Source organism: Lissotriton helveticus, chromosome 5_2 (assembly GCF_964261635.1).
Source record: "Lissotriton helveticus chromosome 5_2, aLisHel1.1, whole genome shotgun sequence".
Taxonomy (NCBI): domain Eukaryota; kingdom Metazoa; phylum Chordata; class Amphibia; order Caudata; family Salamandridae; genus Lissotriton; species Lissotriton helveticus.
The window spans coordinates 12,680,222-12,699,313 of NC_136066.1; the positions used below are offsets into that span (position 1 = coordinate 12,680,222).

General features: G+C 55.3%; 1 protein-coding gene across 3 annotated transcripts in view; it reads right to left on the reverse strand.

Annotated features, from left to right (window-relative positions):
- The window catches only part of AK1 (adenylate kinase 1), a 126,025-nt gene that overhangs the window by 21,402 nt on the left and 85,531 nt on the right, over positions 1–19,092 (reverse strand). For all 3 annotated transcript variants that reach the window (XM_078646666.1, XM_078646668.1, XM_078646667.1), the window contains 2 exons: positions 9,341–9,504; positions 27–143 (listed from right to left, as the gene is read on the reverse strand). In XM_078646666.1, coding sequence (XP_078502792.1) covers positions 27–143; positions 9,341–9,504 — 281 coding nt within the window. The remainder of the gene's footprint in view (positions 1–26; positions 144–9,340; positions 9,505–19,092) is intronic.

Sequence of the window (19,092 nt, forward strand, 5' to 3'; positions counted from 1 at the left end):
CCCACCTCTCCCCCCCCCGTACTCACCTTCTTTTCAAACTCCTGCCCCTGCTGCACATCGCGGGGGTAGCCATCGATGAGGAACCCCTTGGACTCGTTGGCTTTGGCCATCATGGCGTCTTTCAGCATATCCAGCACCATGTCCTGTGGAGGGAGGAGCAGAAGAGGTGGTCACAGGGCTGAGGGCAGAGAGAGAGGGGGAGAGAGAGAGGGAGAGAGAGGGAGGGAGAAGAAGAGAGGCAGAGAGAGAGAGAGAGAGAGAGAGAGAGAGAGAGGGAGAGAGAGAGAGAGAGAGAGAGGGAGAGAGAGAGAGAGAGAGAGAGAGAGAGAGCGAGAGATAGAGAGAGAAAGAGAGAGAGAGGGAGAGAGAGAGAGAGAGAGAGAGAGAGAGAGAGAGAGAGAGAGAGAGAAAGAGAGAGAGAGAGAGAGGGGGAGAGAGAGAGTGATGTGATTCTGATCTGTAAGTGCACGGGGTCCCTGCTCGCCAGGCTCCCAGGGCCAGGTCTCCTTTCTTTATAAATGTACCACAAGTTTTCCCTGCAAGGCTCCAGTAAATGATACCCAGGGCATGTGGACAGAAGACGGTCCCCTGGGGGCCCCACGCTTGCACCGGGGGGTGGTACTATCGCAGGCTGCATGACCGGGACAGACCGAAGAGTCGACATGGTACACAGCCCGTGTGCGATGCCCCCATACACGGCATGAGGTATAGGCAAGAGCGTTTAGACAAAATATCAAAACTAAAATATCGCCCGACCAAAATGTAGTGATTTGGAAATATCATTTGCAAGAATATCGATTTTAAGGTAAGTATTATCGATTTTAAAAATATCAAAGTCATTAATACCGTTTACAAAAATATACGATTACGATGGCGAAGGCCGCAACCGCCAGCCGTGCGGGCCCTCCGCCATCGTGCAACGCTTTTCCTCCGCCACATCACGATGCCGGGGAGAATCAGTCTTCGCCCGTGGCGGACGCAAAGACCGCCCGCCACGGTTCCACCACAGGCAATCGTTCCGATTACCTGGCAGACCGGCCTGCAAGAGTAAAATGGTGGCGGTGCCTCGCAGGCACCGTCCGCTAAATCACTATGTGGGCTGAAGCGAGCCCGGATAGATCCGTCAAGGTTTCTTTATAGAAACTAACAGTTAAATAGTGGAAACATTGAAAATTAGTTTTAAAAAACCACCCATTTGTGCCAATGTTTTCACCTGTAACTTCTTGTAATTATGACAGCTCTTTGAAAGCAATATACCGTTACATCCGCTGGACCCTTCTGGTTGTGGGGATATACAGGACTTGTAGGTTCACCAAGAAGCCGACGAACCCAGATCAATAACTGAGCAGCATCTTGCAATGGCTTTTTATTATGTACCGGGTATAGAGCAATTAATTTGGGAAAACATATATAGTGAAAAATCGGTATGAAAGAGACCCATGTATTTCTGAAATTGGAACAAAAGATAGAGTTTAGAAACAGTTGATCTTTGCACATTTCCGAAATTGGGACTACTCATACTAGCATGAGAATTATCGGTCATTTTTCAAAGTGACTTCTTTTTTACACATTGTCTTTCATTTGGAAGGCAGAAATGCACCAAAAGTCAACAGGTAATTAAAGTTGCTCTACAATTCTGAGTTCCGCAAGGTGTCCCGATAAAAATGGTGCCTCACTTGTGTGGGTCGGCCTACTGCCTGTGACAGGAAACAGTCCAAAACGCAACGCGGAAACACTTTATTTTTACAGTGAAAACTGACCCTTTTCTTTGGAAAATGCCTCGCTGTGGATTTTGAAGCCTAGCTCCGCCAGCACCCAGGGAAACCTAGCAAACCTGTACATTTTTTAAATCTCGGCACCCAGGGGAGTCCAGGATGGGGTGACTGGTCTTTTTCGGATACATAGGGGGCATCAGCGTTTTTGGTCCCGGGGTTGGCAGCCATTAGGGAAAACTACCAAACCCGCACATTTCTGAAAACGAGAGACCCGGGGGAGTCCAGGGAGGCATGGCTTGTGTGGATGCCCCAATGTTTCCCTACCCAGAATCCCCAGCAAACCTGAAATTTTTTTTAAAGAAAAATCTAATTGCTGTCACATTTCTGTGTGGGAAAGTTGTATGATCACTGGGCTGAAACAAATTCCTTCCCACCCAGTGTTCCCCCAGGTCTCCCAATAAAAATGATACCTCATTCTTGAGGGTGGGTCAAGTACCCGCGACAGGGAAGGGCACAAAACGTATTGTGGAGACATCAAAATTACCTCTCACAAAACAAACTGCTTTTGTAAGGGGGTCACATGAGTTTTCGGCCCCGGGCTCGGCGGCCATCTTGGGAAACTACCAAACCAACACATTTCTGAAAACAGTCCAGCGAGGTATGGCTTGCATGGATCCCCAAAGTTTTCTTACCCAGAATCCCCTGCAAACCTCAAATTTAGCTGAAAAAAACATATTTTGGGGTGGAATCACCGTGCCGGCACAAATGTCTATCCTACCACACAGCGTTCCCCTCAGTCTCCCGAGTGAAGTGATACCTCACTTGTGTGGGTGGGGCAAGGGCCTGCGACTGGGAAGAGCTAAAAACATAGGGATTAGGGTATAGCACCGAGAATTCTAAGCACTAACTAAAAAAAATAAATGTTTTTAGCCAACTCTGCATTGGACACCCACACAGGAGAGCATGGAAGAGAGAGAGGGAGAGCACGTGAGGAATGTGGAAGAGAGAGAGGGAGAGCACGAGTGGAGCAAGGAAGAGAGAGAGGGAGAGCACGAGTGGAGCAAGGAAGAGAGAGAGGGAGAGCACGGGAGGAGCAAGGAAGAGAGAGAGTGAGAGCACGTGAGGAACGTGGAAGAGAGAGAGGACGAGCACGTGAGGAACGTGGAAGAGAGAGAAGACGAGCACGTGAGGAACGTGGAAGAGAGAGAGGACGAGCACAGGAGGAGCGTGGAAGAGAGAGAGAGAGAGCACGGGAGGAGCAAGGAAGAGAGAGAGGACGAGCACGGGAGGAGCGTGGAAGAGAGAGAGGACGAGCACGGGAGGAGCAAGGAAGAGAGAGAGGATGAGCACAAGAGGAGCAAGGAAGAGAGAGAGGATGAGCACGAGAGGAGCAAGGAAGAGAGAGAGAGCACGGGAGGAGCAAGGAAGAGAGAGAGGAGAGCACGGGAGGAGCAAGGAAGAGAGAGAGGACGAGCACGAGAGGAGCAAGGAAGAGAGAGAGAGCACGGGAGGAGCAAGGAAGAGAGAGAGGAGAGCACGGGAGGAGCAAGGAAGAGAGAGAGGACGAGCACGAGAGGAGCAAGGAAGAGAGAGAGAGCACGGGAGGAGCAAGGAAGAGAGAGAGAGAGAGCACGGGAGGAGCAAGGAAGAGAGAGAGGACGAGCACGGGAGGAGCAAGGAAGAGAGAGAGGACGAGCACGGGAGGAGCAAGGAAGAGAGAGAGGACGAGCACGAGAGGAGCAAGGAAGAGAGAGAGAGAGAGCACGGGAGGAGCAAGGAAGAGAGAGAGGACGAGCACGAGAGGAGCAAGGAAGAGAGAGAGGATGAGCACAGGAGGAGCAAGGAAGAGAGCGAGGACGAGCACGAGAGGAGCAAGGAAGAGAGAGAGGATGAGCACGAGAGGAGCAAGGAAGAGAGAGAGGGAGAGCACGAGAGGAGCAAGGAAGAGAGAGAGGACGAGCACGGGAGGAGCAAGGAAGAGAGAGAGGGAGAGCACGAGAGGAGCAAGGAAGAGAGAGAGGACGAGCACGGGAGGAGCAAGGAAGAAAGAGAGGATGAGCACGGGAGGAGCAAGGAAGAAAGAGAGGACGAGCACGTGAGGAGCAAGGAAGAGAGAGAGGGAGAGCACGTGAGGAACGTGGAAGAGAGAGAGGACGAGCACGTGAGGAACGTGGAAGAGAGAGAGGACGAGCACGTGAGGAACGTGGAAGAGAGAGAGGACGAGCACAGGAGGAGCGTGGAAGAGAGAGAGAGAGAGCACGGGAGGAGCAAGGAAGAGAGAGAGGACGAGCACGGGAGGAGCGTGGAAGAGAGAGAGGACGAGCACGGGAGGAGCAAGGAAGAGAGCGAGGACGAGCACGGGAGGAGCAAGGAAGAGAGAGAGGATGAGCACAAGAGGAGCAAGGAAGAGAGAGAGGACGAGCACGAGAGGAGCACGGAAGAGAGAGAGAGCACGGGAGGAGCAAGGAAGAGAGAGAGGAGAGCACGGGAGGAGCAAGGAAGAGAGAGAGGACGAGCACGAGAGGAGCAAGGAAGAGAGAGAGAGCACGGGAGGAGCAAGGAAGAGAGAGAGAGAGAGCACGGGAGGAGCAAGGAAGAGAGAGAGGACGAGCACGGGAGGAGCAAGGAAGAGAGAGAGGATGAGCACGGGAGGAGCAAGGAAGAGAGAGAGGAGAGCACGGGAGGAGCAAGGACGAGAGAGAGGACGAGCACGGGAGGAGCAAGGAAGAGAGAGAGAGGGAGAGCACGAGAGGAGCAAGGAAGAGAGCGAGGATGAGCACGAGAGGAGCAAGGAAGAGAGAGAGGATGAGCACGAGAGGAGCAAGGAAGAGAGGACGAGCACGGGAGGAGCAAGGAAGAGAGAGAGGATGAGCACGGGAGGAGCAAGGAAGAGAGCGAGGACGAGCACGAGAGAAGCAAGGAAGGGAGAGAGGATGAGCACGAGAGGAGCAAGGAAGAGAGAGAGGATGAGCACGGGAGGAGCAAGGAAGAGAGCGAGGACGAGCACGAGAGGAGCAAGGAAGGGAGAGAGGATGAGCACGAGAGGAGCAAGGAAGAGAGAGAGGGAGAGCACGAGAGGAGCAAGGAAGAGAGAGAGGACGAGCACGGGAGGAACAAGGAAGAGAGAGGGGAAGAGCATGAGAGGAGCAAGGAAGAGAGAGAGGACGAGCACGGAGGAGCAAGGAAGAGAGAGAGGACGAGCACGAGAGGAGGAAGGAAGAGAGAGAGAGCACGGGAGGAGCAAGGAAGCGAGAGAGGGAGAGCACGGGAGGAGCAAGGAAGAGAGAGAGGAAGAGCACGTGAGGAACATGGAAGAGAGAGAGGGAGAGCACGTGAGGAATGTGGAAGAGAGAGAGGGAGAGCACGAGAGGAGCAAGGAAGCGAGAGAGGGAGAGAACGGGAGGAGCAAGGAAGAGAGAGAGGATGAGCACAGGAGGAGCATGGAAGAGAGAGAGGGAGAGCACGAGAGGAGCAAGGAAGAGAGAGAGGACGAGCACGAGAGGAGCAAGGAAGAGAGAGAGGGAGAGTACGAGAGGAGCAAGGAAGAGAGAGAGGATGAGCACGGGAGGAGCAAGGAAGAGAGAGAGAGGACGAGCACGGGAGGAGCAAGGAAGAGAGAGAGGACGAGCACGAGAGTAGCAAGGAAGAGAGAGAGGACGAGCACGAGAGGAGGAAGGAAGAGAGAGAGAGCACGGGAGGAGCAAGGAAGAGAGAGAGAGCACAGGAAGAGCAAGGAAGAGAGAGGGAGAGTACGAGAGGAGCAAGGAAGAGAGAGAGGACAAGCACGGGGGAGCAAGGAAGAGAGAGAGGATGAGCACGAGAGGAGCAAGGAAGAGAGAGAGGGAGAGCACGAGAGGAGCAAGGATGAGAGATAGGACAAGCACGGGAGGAGCAAGGAAGAGAGAGAGGACGAGCACGAGAGGAGCAAGGAAGAGAGCGAGAGCACGGGAGGAGCAAGGAAGAGAGAGAGAGCACGGGAGGAGCAAGGAAGAGAGAGAGGGAGAGTACGAGAGGAGCAAGGAAGAGAGAGAGGACAAGCACGGGGGAGCAAGGAAGAGAGAGAGGACGAGCACGAGAAGAGGACGAGCACGAGAGGAGCAAGGAAGAGAGAGAGGGAGAGCACGAGAGGAGCAAGGAAGAGAGAGAGGACGAGCACGGGAGGAGCAAGGAAGAGAGAGAGGACGAGCACGGGAGGAGCAAGGAAGAGAGAGAGGGAGAGCACGGGAGGAGCAAGGAAGAGAGAGAGGACGAGCACGGGAGGAGCAAGGAAGAGAGAGAGGACGAGCACGGGAGGAGCAAGGAAGAGAGAGAGAGAGAGCACGGGAGGAGCAAGGAAGAGAGAGAGGACGAGCACGGGAGGAGCAAGGAAGAGAGAGAGGACGAGCACGAGAGGAGCAAGGATGAGAGATAGGACAAGCATGGGAGGAGCAAGGAAGAGAGAGAGGACAAGCACGAGAGGAGCAAGGAAGAGAGCGAGAGCACGGGAGGAGCAAGGAAGAGAGAGAGAGCACGGGAGGAGCAAGGAAGAGAGAGAGGGAGAGTACGAGAGGAGCAAGGAAGAGAGAGAGGACAAGCACGGGGGAGCAAGGAAGAGAGAGAGGACGAGCACGAGAGGAGCAAGGAAGAGAGAGAGGATGAGCACGAGAGGAGCAAGGAAGAGAGAGAGGGAGAGCACGAGAGGAGCAAGGAAGAGAGAGAGGACGAGCACGGGAGGAGCAAGGAAGAGAGAGAGGGAGAGCACGAGAGGAGCAAGGAAGAGAGAGAGGACGAGCACGGGAGGAGCAAGGAAGAAAGAGAGGATGAGCACGGGAGGAGCAAGGAAGAAAGAGAGGACGAGCACGTGAGGAGCAAGGAAGAGAGAGAGGGAGAGCACGTGAGGAACGTGGAAGAGAGAGAGGACGAGCACGTGAGGAACGTGGAAGAGAGAGAGGACGAGCACGTGAGGAACGTGGAAGAGAGAGAGGACGAGCACAGGAGGAGCGTGGAAGAGAGAGAGAGAGAGCACGGGAGGAGCAAGGAAGAGAGAGAGGACGAGCACGGGAGGAGCGTGGAAGAGAGAGAGGACGAGCACGGGAGGAGCAAGGAAGAGAGCGAGGACGAGCACGGGAGGAGCAAGGAAGAGAGAGAGGATGAGCACAAGAGGAGCAAGGAAGAGAGAGAGGACGAGCACGGGAGGAGCAAGGAAGAGAGAGAGAGCACGGGAGGAGCAAGGAAGAGAGAGAGGAGAGCACGGGAGGAGCAAGGAAGAGAGAGAGGACGAGCACGAGAGGAGCAAGGAAGAGAGAGAGAGCACGGGAGGAGCAAGGAAGAGAGAGAGAGAGAGCACGGGAGGAGCAAGGAAGAGAGAGAGGACGAGCACGGGAGGAGCAAGGAAGAGAGAGAGGATGAGCACGGGAGGAGCAAGGAAGAGAGAGAGGAGAGCACGGGAGGAGCAAGGACGAGAGAGAGGACGAGCACGGGAGGAGCAAGGAAGAGAGAGAGAGGGAGAGCACGAGAGGAGCAAGGAAGAGAGCGAGGATGAGCACGAGAGGAGCAAGGAAGAGAGAGAGGATGAGCACGAGAGGAGCAAGGAAGAGAGGACGAGCACGGGAGGAGCAAGGAAGAGAGAGAGGATGAGCACGGGAGGAGCAAGGAAGAGAGCGAGGACGAGCACGAGAGAAGCAAGGAAGGGAGAGAGGATGAGCACGAGAGGAGCAAGGAAGAGAGAGAGGATGAGCACGGGAGGAGCAAGGAAGAGAGCGAGGACGAGCACGAGAGGAGCAAGGAAGGGAGAGAGGATGAGCACGAGAGGAGCAAGGAAGAGAGAGAGGGAGAGCACGAGAGGAGCAAGGAAGAGAGAGAGGACGAGCACGGGAGGAACAAGGAAGAGAGAGGGGAAGAGCATGAGAGGAGCAAGGAAGAGAGAGAGGACGAGCACGGAGGAGCAAGGAAGAGAGAGAGGACGAGCACGAGAGGAGGAAGGAAGAGAGAGAGAGCACGGGAGGAGCAAGGAAGCGAGAGAGGGAGAGCACGGGAGGAGCAAGGAAGAGAGAGAGGAAGAGCACGTGAGGAACATGGAAGAGAGAGAGGGAGAGCACGTGAGGAACGTGGAAGAGAGAGAGGGAGAGCACGAGAGGAGCAAGGAAGCGAGAGAGGGAGAGAACGGGAGGAGCAAGGAAGAGAGAGAGGATGAGCACAGGAGGAGCATGGAAGAGAGAGAGGGAGAGCACGAGAGGAGCAAGGAAGAGAGAGAGGACGAGCACGAGAGGAGCAAGGAAGAGAGAGAGGGAGAGTACGAGAGGAGCAAGGAAGAGAGAGAGGATGAGCACGGGAGGAGCAAGGAAGAGAGTGAGAGGACGAGCACGGGAGGAGCAAGGAAGAGAGAGAGGACGAGCACGAGAGTAGCAAGGAAGAGAGAGAGGACGAGCACGAGAGGAGGAAGGAAGAGAGAGAGAGCACGGGAGGAGCAAGGAAGAGAGAGAGAGCACAGGAAGAGCAAGGAAGAGAGAGAGGGAGAGTACGAAAGGAGCAAGGAAGAGAGAGAGGACAAGCACGGGGGAGCAAGGAAGAGAGAGAGGATGAGCACGAGAGGAGCAAGGAAGAGAGAGAGGGAGAGCACGAGAGGAGCAAGGATGAGAGATAGGACAAGCACGGGAGGAGCAAGGAAGAGAGAGAGGACGAGCACGAGATGAGCAAGGAAGAGAGCGAGAGCACGGGAGGAGCAAGGAAGAGAGAGAGAGCACGGGAGGAGCAAGGAAGAGAGAGAGGGAGAGTACGAGAGGAGCAAGGAAGAGAGAGAGGACAAGCACGGGGGAGCAAGGAAGAGAGAGAGGACGAGCACGAGAAGAGGACGAGCACGAGAGGAGCAAGGAAGAGAGAGAGGGAGAGCACGAGAGGAGCAAGGAAGAGAGAGAGGACGAGCACGGGAGGAGCAAGGAAGAGAGAGAGGACGAGCACGGGAGGAGCAAGGAAGAGAGAGAGGACGAGCACGAGAGGAGCAAGGAAGAGAGAGAGGACGAGCACGGGAGGAGCAAGGAAGAGAGAGAGGGAGAGCACGAGAGGAACAAGGATGAGAGATAGGACAAGCATGGGAGGAGCAAGAAAGAGAGAGAGGACAAGCACGAGAGGAGCAAGGAAGAGAGCGAGAGCACGGGAGGAGCAAGGAAGAGAGAGAGAGCACGGGAGGAGCAAGGAAGAGAGAGAGGGAGAGTACGAGAGGAGCAAGGAAGAGAGAGAGGACAAGCACGGGGGAGCAAGGAAGAGAGAGAGGGAGAGCACGAGAGGAGCAAGGAAGAGAGAGAGGACGAGCACGGGAGGAGCAAGGAAGAGAGAGAGGACGAGCACGAGAGGAGCAAGGAAGAGAGAGAGGACGAGCACGGGAGGAGCAAGGAAGAGAGAGAGGGAGAGCACAGCAGGAGCAAGGAAGAGAGAGAGGGAGAGCACGAGAGGAGCAAGGAAGAGAGAGAGGACGAGCACGGAGGAGCAAGGAAGAGAGAGAGGACGAGCACGGGAGGAGCAAGGAAGAGAGAGAGGGAGAGCACGAGAGGAGCAAGGAAGAGAGAGAGGACGAGCACGGAGGAGCAAGGAAGAGAGAGAGGACGAGCACGGGAGGAGCAAGGAAGAGAGCGAGCGAGAGCATCTCTCACCAGTGGCACCAGGTCTCCCTTCTCCATAATGGCTGCCGCTTTCTTGCCCCTCTCGCTGCCAGCCTTGACCTCTGCCCGGAGAAGGTCGCCGCTGGACAGGTGGGTGTAGCCGTACTTGGCCACGATCTTTTCACATTGAGTTCCCTTCCCGGAGCCGGGTCCACCTGGAGGAAGGCGGGAGAAAAACACAAGAGTGAGGCGGGGCACGGTAGAAGGCCTGGTGCTGCGGGGCGGGCTGTGTGCAGGGGGCAACCTGGGTATGGGACCGCACTTGCACAGCACTGACCCTGCCACAGCACTGACCATTCCACAGCACTGACCCTGGCACAGCACTGACCATCCCACAGCACTGACCATGCCACAGCACTGACCATGCATCAGCACTGACCCTGGCACAGCACTGACCCCACAGCACTGACCATGCCACAGCACTGACCATGCAACAGCACTGACCCTGGCACAGCACTGACCATCCCACAGCACTGACCATGCCACAGCACTGACCCTGCCACAGCACTGACCCTGGCACAGCACTGACCATGCAAAAACACTGACCCTGTGTTGGAAATGGGATCCCCGGCTGGCCAGGGCTTTCGCCAAAGTCAGTCAGAGACCACCACCCCCAAGTCAGGGCAAGGGAGTTACACGCCAAGATAACCCCTACTCACCCTCTAGGTAACGTGGCGCGAGCAGCAAGGCTAAACTTGGAGGCGATGTAGGCTAAGTATTCGCGCACGCACCCCAGCAACAACAACCAAAGGCCCACCACAAAGGAAACTCCACACAAGGTTATATAAAAATAGCCTTTGTATTACACCAAAACACATTAGATAAAACACACACTTTACAATGTGCCAGAGGCACGGGCAGAATTTACAGGGGATATGTACAAGACAGGGCCACCTGGACCACTGTCAGGAATCAGAAGTAGCACTTTCAGAAATAGCACTTAGAAGGTAGAATATAAATTTACTTCAGCACAAAATAGCACACAACCAGTAACTACTGGTAACAGGACCTCACTAGCACCACCTGCACTAGGGAGAAAACAACCACCTATGTATCACAATACCTGTAGGGGTGTAAGAACATACACATGATGCAATGCATGACATTCATTCAGAGGTGTAAAGGCACATGACGCAAAAAAACACATTCAGAGGTGCAGGGGAAGGAAACACATGATGCAGAACCTACATTCAGCGGTGTAAAAGCAAAGCACATGACGCATAAAAACACATTCAGAGGTGCAGCACAAGAGAACACATGATGAATAAACTACCCATTCAGAGGTGTAAGAAAAGGAGACACAATAGCGCAAAATCCACATTAGCCACCACCTGTGGCGGTCCCTGTGTCCCAAGGTCAGGGCCTAAACGTGGCAGTTGCCCACAAAGTGCTGGGCAACTGGTGCAACATCAAAAATGGGCCAACGCTGGAGCCTCGCAGGCTCTGCCCAACTGACTGTCTCTCAAGAGCCTCACTGGGCTCTGAATACAACTGTGGCCCCTTTTTGGTGGGAGTCCCCCCTCTGGGGGACTCGAGAACAATGGGCGCCCAGAGCCTCTTAGGGCTCTAAATAGAGATATGCCCCTTGGTTGGAGCCTCCGTGGGCTCAGGATCAACACTACCCCCGGAGCCTCTCGGGGCTCTTGAAGCAAGTAATGCCCCAGGTAGTCGGGGCGGCCCTCTGCCAACCGGGGCCGCCCAAAGTGTTCTAACTCCGTTGGAGTCCCTCTCGGGGGACTCTGAACACCAAGCGCTGCCCTGCTGGGGCAGCAGAAAGGGAGGACAGGGCCCAGGTCACGGGGGCGGCACCGAAAGCGTGCCCGACACACACCCCTAACCGCCTCGATCAGAGCCCCACTCACCGGTCTCTTTCCTCTGGTGGGGGCTCCTCCGGACAGCAGCATCTTTTTCACCGGCGGCTGGCAGAGGTCCGGGGCTCTCCTGTCACTCGGGAGCCTCGGCAGGACGTGCAGGCTGCTTCCTGCTTCTCCGCCTGGCCCCGTCACGCTGCAGCTTGCCTGGCTTCCTGCCTCGGGTGTCCGCCAATGACAGCGCGGCCCCGAGCAGGGAGGCGGGCACTTCCGGGTCGCACTTGGCAGCGGCCCGGCAACGTTTTCAAAACACTCCGGGCTGCGGCGGTGAACCTTCTATTTTAAATATAAGGCGAGGTGGGCTCTCGCTATGGCCATGACAATAGCGGCACGGTCCCTGGCGAGGTGGGCACTCGCCAGGGGCTTCGAAATCAGCAAATCAGACGGGCAAATGCCGGGTGGGCACCGGCTGTGCAAAAAGTGCTCCCAAGCGCTACCACGGCAAATACAGCGCTCCCAGCGCTAGAGGGGCAACAAAGCGCTCCCAAGCGCTACAGGGGAAATCCAAAGCGCTCCCAGGTGCTAGGGCAACAGCAAGTCCTTCAGGGGTCCATCAGCAAGCCAGGGGCTGGGCAGGGCTCAGGGAGGCAAGCCATCCCTGAGCCCAAGCAGCAGCACGCCCCTGGCAGATTCAAGCAGCAAACAAGAACATTTTCATGGGGTCATAGCCCCTCTTTTATACACCTTTTCCCTTTGTCTTTAGGTGCAGGGTGGGGGCAGAACCAGTCGCAGCTGGTTCTGGAGCACTCTTGATGGCCCAACCACCCATTCTATTCACTGGCAGGGCTTGGGTCATCAGTCACACCACAGGGGGGCGGAGCCAGCATTGTGTGGGGAAAACCCAGCCCATCCAGGACACAGGTACACTCCTCCCACACATCACTCATGCTAATCTCCCACTCACCACCGGGCAGACCCATCCAGACTTCCTGGAGCCTGGCATGCCAGCCAGCTCCAGCCAATCATGCGTCAGCACTCTCACAGCACACGTACAGCCATGTCTAGAAATGGCGCTTCGCTACTAGACACATACATGCTGCATACACCATCTCGCAGCATTCACTCTCACGAGTTCACACATACCAGACTCAAGCCTGTACACCCCACGCATCAGGAACTACCAGGGACACATACAATCCCCAATGCATTCCTATGGGCGGGCAGGCCTAGCTCAGCACATGCACTCAGAGTGCGCACGCACTTTCCACTGGGACACAGTGAAAGTGCGCAGTATCCAAAAATCACCATCTCCAGGTCACCATTTCAAGCAAAAAGTCTAGGGGTGAACCTGCCCTAAGGGCCAAAGTCCAACATAACCCCCTTCCAGCCAAAACGCAGGGGAGACCAATCACCACCGTGATGGACTTCCCTGCTTGGGGCGATAGAACACGGACGCAGGCCCGCCACTGCAGGGACACCCTCCTGTTCTACGCCACGGTGAACCCATGGGATTCCTTCTAAACACACTGTCTGGACCAACTGGGCTACCCCACTGGTACTCCCAAGCTGTCCACGGCCAGGACCAGGCCCTAGGCCACCCAGATACCACTGGTCCATGCCCATCCACAGAGTGGGGGGTAGTAACCCCTGGCCTACAATAGCCATTCTCCACTCCCTTTCTCAGTCTAGTTCCAAACTACCACTGATCCTTCAACCTAGGGTCCGAACCCTCACGCTGACCAGAGGTCACGGGCAGGAATGCCCCACCCTACCTCTATTTCTGAAGCACCCTCCATAACACAACTCTCCCACCAGTTTAGGACCTGTCTTCCTCAGCAGCAGTTACCACAGTCAGACCACCACCAGAACGGTGTAGCGAGGCGTTGCACGCCGCGGTGCCCCCCAGTTGCGGTGCATCCTATGGCTCGTTGACGGTGTCGAGACGACGTCGGTGAGCGCAGAGGCGGCGTTGCTCGATGGTGACGTTGCTCAGTGCGGTGCCTACAGGACACCAGGGTGGTCATGACTGAGTCACAGCTCCCTTAACTGGTTTACCACCTGGGATTCAAATTCACCGTATGCACAGGGGTCAGACTTCCTCTGACCCCCTTCCAGAGTTCTGCACCCTCCCATTGTAGAACAGGGTCCCTCCACTTAAGGTAGGCCCCACCTGCTCTCAGGGTAGTACCACAACACTCAGCCAAGAACCCTAAAGATCCCTGCTAGGCCTGTACCACCCCTTCTGGGAAACACAGGGTCTCTTCACTTAAGATGATCCCCACCTGTGTTCACAGGGGTACCCCTAGAAGACAAACCGGCCAGGACACTGGCTACAGTCGCCCTGCCGTCCAGGACAGGCAACACCTGAACCTGGCTCCCTAACCTAGGGACGCTACCCTTTGGTTAGATGCCTGGCGCACCAGGACTTCTACAAGTTGGAAACAAAAATCTAAGACTTTCTCTCCTCCTTCAGCAGCAAGGCAACCACTGCAGGTCAATACCCCATACAGCTTACCCGGTTCCTTCTCATCAGGCAGGAGTTCCCTCTTGTAACTTCAGGACACTACATACAGTTGCCCTGACGTCCAGATCCGGAAACACCGGCTACTGGCTCCCCAACCGAGGGACGTACCCTTTGGTCAGATGCCTGGCGCACCAGGACTTCCTTGAGGGTGACACAACTAATGTGTCGTGTACAAGTCTGCCTGACACTCAGGACAGAAGTGGCATCACCATGGTCACTCCCTGGCGACACAACCCTTCTGGTTGGCCCCTGACCCACTGGTTCTTCCACTGGGGAACCTATCCCCCTCGCACCCCTCCATCTGGACTTCTGCACCCTCCCAACTGGAGCGGTACTGCCAGACACCAGAACTACTGGAACCCTGGTTACAGAGGTTCCACGTTCTCCAGACACTCTGGAAGATCCTCCTCAAATGACCTATTGGTACAGCCTAGGCCCCCGACCTGATGTTCCCTTCAGAAACATTCCAGGCCCTGACACTGGGTTTCGGGCACCTGGAGACATGCAGTCCCACCCACTCCTTCTCCTCTTGAGACAGGATGTGAGCCCCTACACCGAGACCTAGCTGGGCTACACTGAACCTCTTCCACCACGCTGGGCTGGAAGACACCTCAGACACTCCTTTTGGAATCACTCCATCCCCTATGCCTCTCTCCTCCCAGAACATTACCAACTCCAAAATTCTGTCTCTCAACAGACCACAGAAATCAAAAAGCAGGCTCCACTATCTGCAGACGTTCTTGGGAAAAGTTCAACACACAGGACTTGAATATCTGAGCAAAACTAGCATTCAGCAAGCTCCCCATCCAGAGAACTCACAAACACGTCCAGTGCCACACACCATTCGTCCACACACACCCCTCCCCAGACTGGTAAGGCAGTTTCTACCACCCCTGACTTCTCAACCTGACCACACTTGACACAGGTACCATTACTCCAGGGCAGGGACGGGGGACACATGCACTGGACACACTTATGCTGCCACCACTGGATCCCACCCTTCTGGTGAATCCAGAAAACACACTGCACTTAGGGGGATGATCTACCCTCCCGAGCTAGGGACACCTAACTCAAAGTGCACAATAAACACATTTCCACAGAAATGACATTTTTAGCAAACTCCATACAATAATCCCCAAAATGTTTTTATCTAAAATGCAGAGTTTTGTGGTGCAGCCAGCTGCTACTAAGGTACAACGCAAACACAAATCCTTATCCCACCGCTTGCCGCCAATGTTGGAAATGGGATCCCCGGCTGGCCAGGGCTTTCGCCAAAGTCAGTCAGAGACCACCACCCCCAAGTCAGGGCAAGGGAGTTACACGCCAAGATAACCCCTACTCACCCTCTAGGTAACGTGGCGCGAGCAGCAAGGCTAAACTTGGAGGCGATGTAGGCTAAGTATTCGCGCACGCACCCCAGCAACAACAACCAAAGGCCCACCACAAAGGAAACTCCACACAAGGTTATATAAAAATAGCCTTTGTATTACACCAAAACACATTAGATAAAACACACACTTTACAATGTGCCAGAGGCACGGGCAGAATTTACAGGGGATATGTACAAGACAGGGCCACCTGGACCACTGTCAGGAATCAGAAGTAGCACTTTCAGAAATAGCACTTAGAAGGTAGAATATAAATTTACTTCAGCACAAAATAGCACACAACCAGTAACTACTGGTAACAGGACCTCACTAGCACCACCTGCACTAGGGAGAAAACAACCACCTATGTATCACAATACCTGTAGGGGTGTAAGAACATACACATGATGCAATGCATGACATTCATTCAGAGGTGTAAAGGCACATGACGCAAAAAAACACATTCAGAGGTGCAGGGGAAGGAAACACATGATGCAGAACCTACATTCAGCGGTGTAAAAGCAAAGCACATGACGCATAAAAACACATTCAGAGGTGCAGCACAAGAGAACACATGATGAATAAACTACCCATTCAGAGGTGTAAGAAAAGGAGACACAATAGCGCAAAATCCACATTAGCCACCACCTGTGGCGGTCCCTGTGTCCCAAGGTCAGGGCCTAAACGTGGCAGTTGCCCACAAAGTGCTGGGCAACTGGTGCAACATCAAAAATGGGCCAACGCTGGAGCCTCGCAGGCTCTGCCCAACTGACTGTCTCTCAAGAGCCTCACTGGGCTCTGAATACAACTGTGGCCCCTTTTTGGTGGGAGTCCCCCCTCTGGGGGACTCGAGAACAATGGGCGCCCAGAGCCTCTTAGGGCTCTAAATAGAGATATGCCCCTTGGTTGGAGCCTCCGTGGGCTCAGGATCAACACTACCCCCGGAGCCTCTCGGGGCTCTTGAAGCAAGTAATGCCCCAGGTAGTCGGGGCGGCCCTCTGCCAACCGGGGCCGCCCAAAGTGTTCTAACTCCGTTGGAGTCCCTCTCGGGGGACTCTGAACACCAAGCGCTGCCCTGCTGGGGCAGCAGAAAGGGAGGACAGGGCCCAGGTCACGGGGGCGGCACCGAAAGCGTGCCCGACACACACCCCTAACCGCCTCGATCAGAGCCCCACTCACCGGTCTCTTTCCTCTGGTGGGGGCTCCTCCGGACAGCAGCATCTTTTTCACCGGCGGCTGGCAGAGGTCCGGGGCTCTCCTGTCACTCGGGAGCCTCGGCAGGACGTGCAGGCTGCTTCCTGCTTCTCCGCCTGGCCCCGTCACGCTGCAGCTTGCCTGGCTTCCTGCCTCGGGTGTCCGCCAATGACAGCGCGGCCCCGAGCAGGGAGGCGGGCACTTCCGGGTCGCACTTGGCAGCGGCCCGGCAACGTTTTCAAAACACTCCGGGCTGCGGCGGTGAACCTTCTATTTTAAATATAAGGCGAGGTGGGCTCTCGCTATGGCCATGACAATAGCGGCACGGTCCCTGGCGAGGTGGGCACTCGCCAGGGGCTTCGAAATCAGCAAATCAGACGGGCAAATGCCGGGTGGGCACCGGCTGTGCAAAAAGTGCTCCCAAGCGCTACCACGGCAAATACAGCGCTCCCAGCGCTAGAGGGGCAACAAAGCGCTCCCAAGCGCTACAGGGGAAATCCAAAGCGCTCCCAGGTGCTAGGGCAACAGCAAGTCCTTCAGGGGTCCATCAGCAAGCCAGGGGCTGGGCAGGGCTCAGGGAGGCAAGCCATCCCTGAGCCCAAGCAGCAGCACGCCCCTGGCAGATTCAAGCAGCAAACAAGAACATTTTCATGGGGTCATAGCCCCTCTTTTATACACCTTTTCCCTTTGTCTTTAGGTGCAGGGTGGGGGCAGAACCAGTCGCAGCTGGTTCTGGAGCACTCTTGATGGCCCAACCACCCATTCTATTCACTGGCAGGGCTTGGGTCATCAGTCACACCACAGGGGGGCGGAGCCAGCATTGTGTGGGGAAAACCCAGCCCATCCAGGACACAGGTACACTCCTCCCACACATCACTCATGCTAATCTCCCACTCACCACCGGGCAGACCCATCCAGACTTCCTGGAGCCTGGCATGCCAGCCAGCTCCAGCCAATCATGCGTCAGCACTCTCACAGCACACGTACAGCCATGTCTAGAAATGGCGCTTCGCTACTAGACACATACATGCTGCATACACCATCTCGCAGCATTCACTCTCACGAGTTCACACATACCAGACTCAAGCCTGTACACCCCACGCATCAGGAACTACCAGGGACACATACAATCCCCAATGCATTCCTATGGGCGGGCAGGCCTAGCTCAGCACATGCACTCAGAGTGCGCACGCACTTTCCACTGGGACACAGTGAAAGTGCGCAGTATCCAAAAATCACCATCTCCAGGTCACCATTTCAAGCAAAAAGTCTAGGGGTGAACCTGCCCTAAGGGCCAAAGTCCAACACCCTGCCACAGCACTGACCATGCCACAGCACTGACCCTGACACAGCCCTGACCCTGCCACAGCCCTGACCATGCCACAGCACTGACCCTGCCACAACCCTGACCATGCCACAGCACTGGCCCTGCCACAGCACTGACCCTGCCACAGCACTGACCATGCCACAGCACTGACCATACCACAGCACTGACCATCCCACAGCACTGACCATGCCAGAGCACTGACCATGCCACATCACTGACCCTGCCACGGCACTGACCCTGCCACAGCACCGACTCTGCCACATCACTGACCCTGCCACAGCACTGACCCTGCCACAGCACTGTCCCTGCCACAGCACTGTCCCTGCCACAACACTGACCATGCAACAGCACTGACCATGCAACAACACTGACCCTGCAACAGCACTGACCATACCACAGCACTGACCATACCACAGCACTGACCATGCCACAGCACTGACCCTGCCACAGCACTGACCCTGTCACAGCCCTGACCCTGCAACAGCACTGACCCTGCAACAGCACTGACCATGCCACAGCACTGACCATACCGCAGCACTGACCATGCCACAACACTGACCATGCCACAGCACTCACCATGCAACAGCACTGACCATGCAACAACACTGACCCTGCCACAGCACTGACCCTGCAACAGCACTGACCATACCACAGCACTGACCATGCCAATGAACACATCAAAGACAACCTTCGGTTTGACAGGAATGAGTTGTTGGTGCAATGAACAGAGTTTCACATGGATATATTTTTTATCCCAAGTAGCTGAGAGTAGTTTGGGCCGGACAGGTCTGTAAACAATTTTAGATGCGCTGTTGTATCGTCGATAGATGGCCAACCAATGAGAGAACGCCGTTCGGTATGCAAGGTGTTGTGCAGCAGTAGACTGCTTCCACCCCCATAAACCTAAGTACACTGCAGACAGGGATGAAACTGGGGCCCAGCGTCACTAAGGGCCTGTGTCGTCATTGTGTCATGTAATGCGATGCAAGCCCTTACGTCAGACTTACTGTCACACAAAGCCACACGGCATGGCTCTGCGTGGCTTACTGAATCTGGAGCAGCGCAGGGCGACGCATGTTGCATCCTTGCATTCCTCTGTGTAGGGAAGGTTTCCATGTGTGGAGTGTACATGTTCCATGTGTGGAGTGTACGTGTTCCATGTGTGGAGTGTACGTGTTCCATGTGTGGAGTGTACGTGTTCCATGTGTGGAGTGTAGCTGTTCCATGTGTGCAGAGTACGCGTTCCATGTGTGCAGTGTACGTATTCCATGTGTGGAGTGTAGCTGTTCCATGTGTGGAGTGTACGTGTTCCATGTGTGGAGTGTAGCTGTTCCATGTGTGGGGTGTACGTGTTCCATGTGTGGAGTGTAGGTGTTCATGTGTGGAGTGTAGGTGTTCCATGTGTGGAGTGTACATGTTCCATGTGTGGAGTGTACGTGTTCCATGTGTGGAGGAGTGTACGTGTTCCATGTGTGGAGTGTAGGTGTTCATGTGTGGAGTGTAGGTGTTCCATGTGTGGA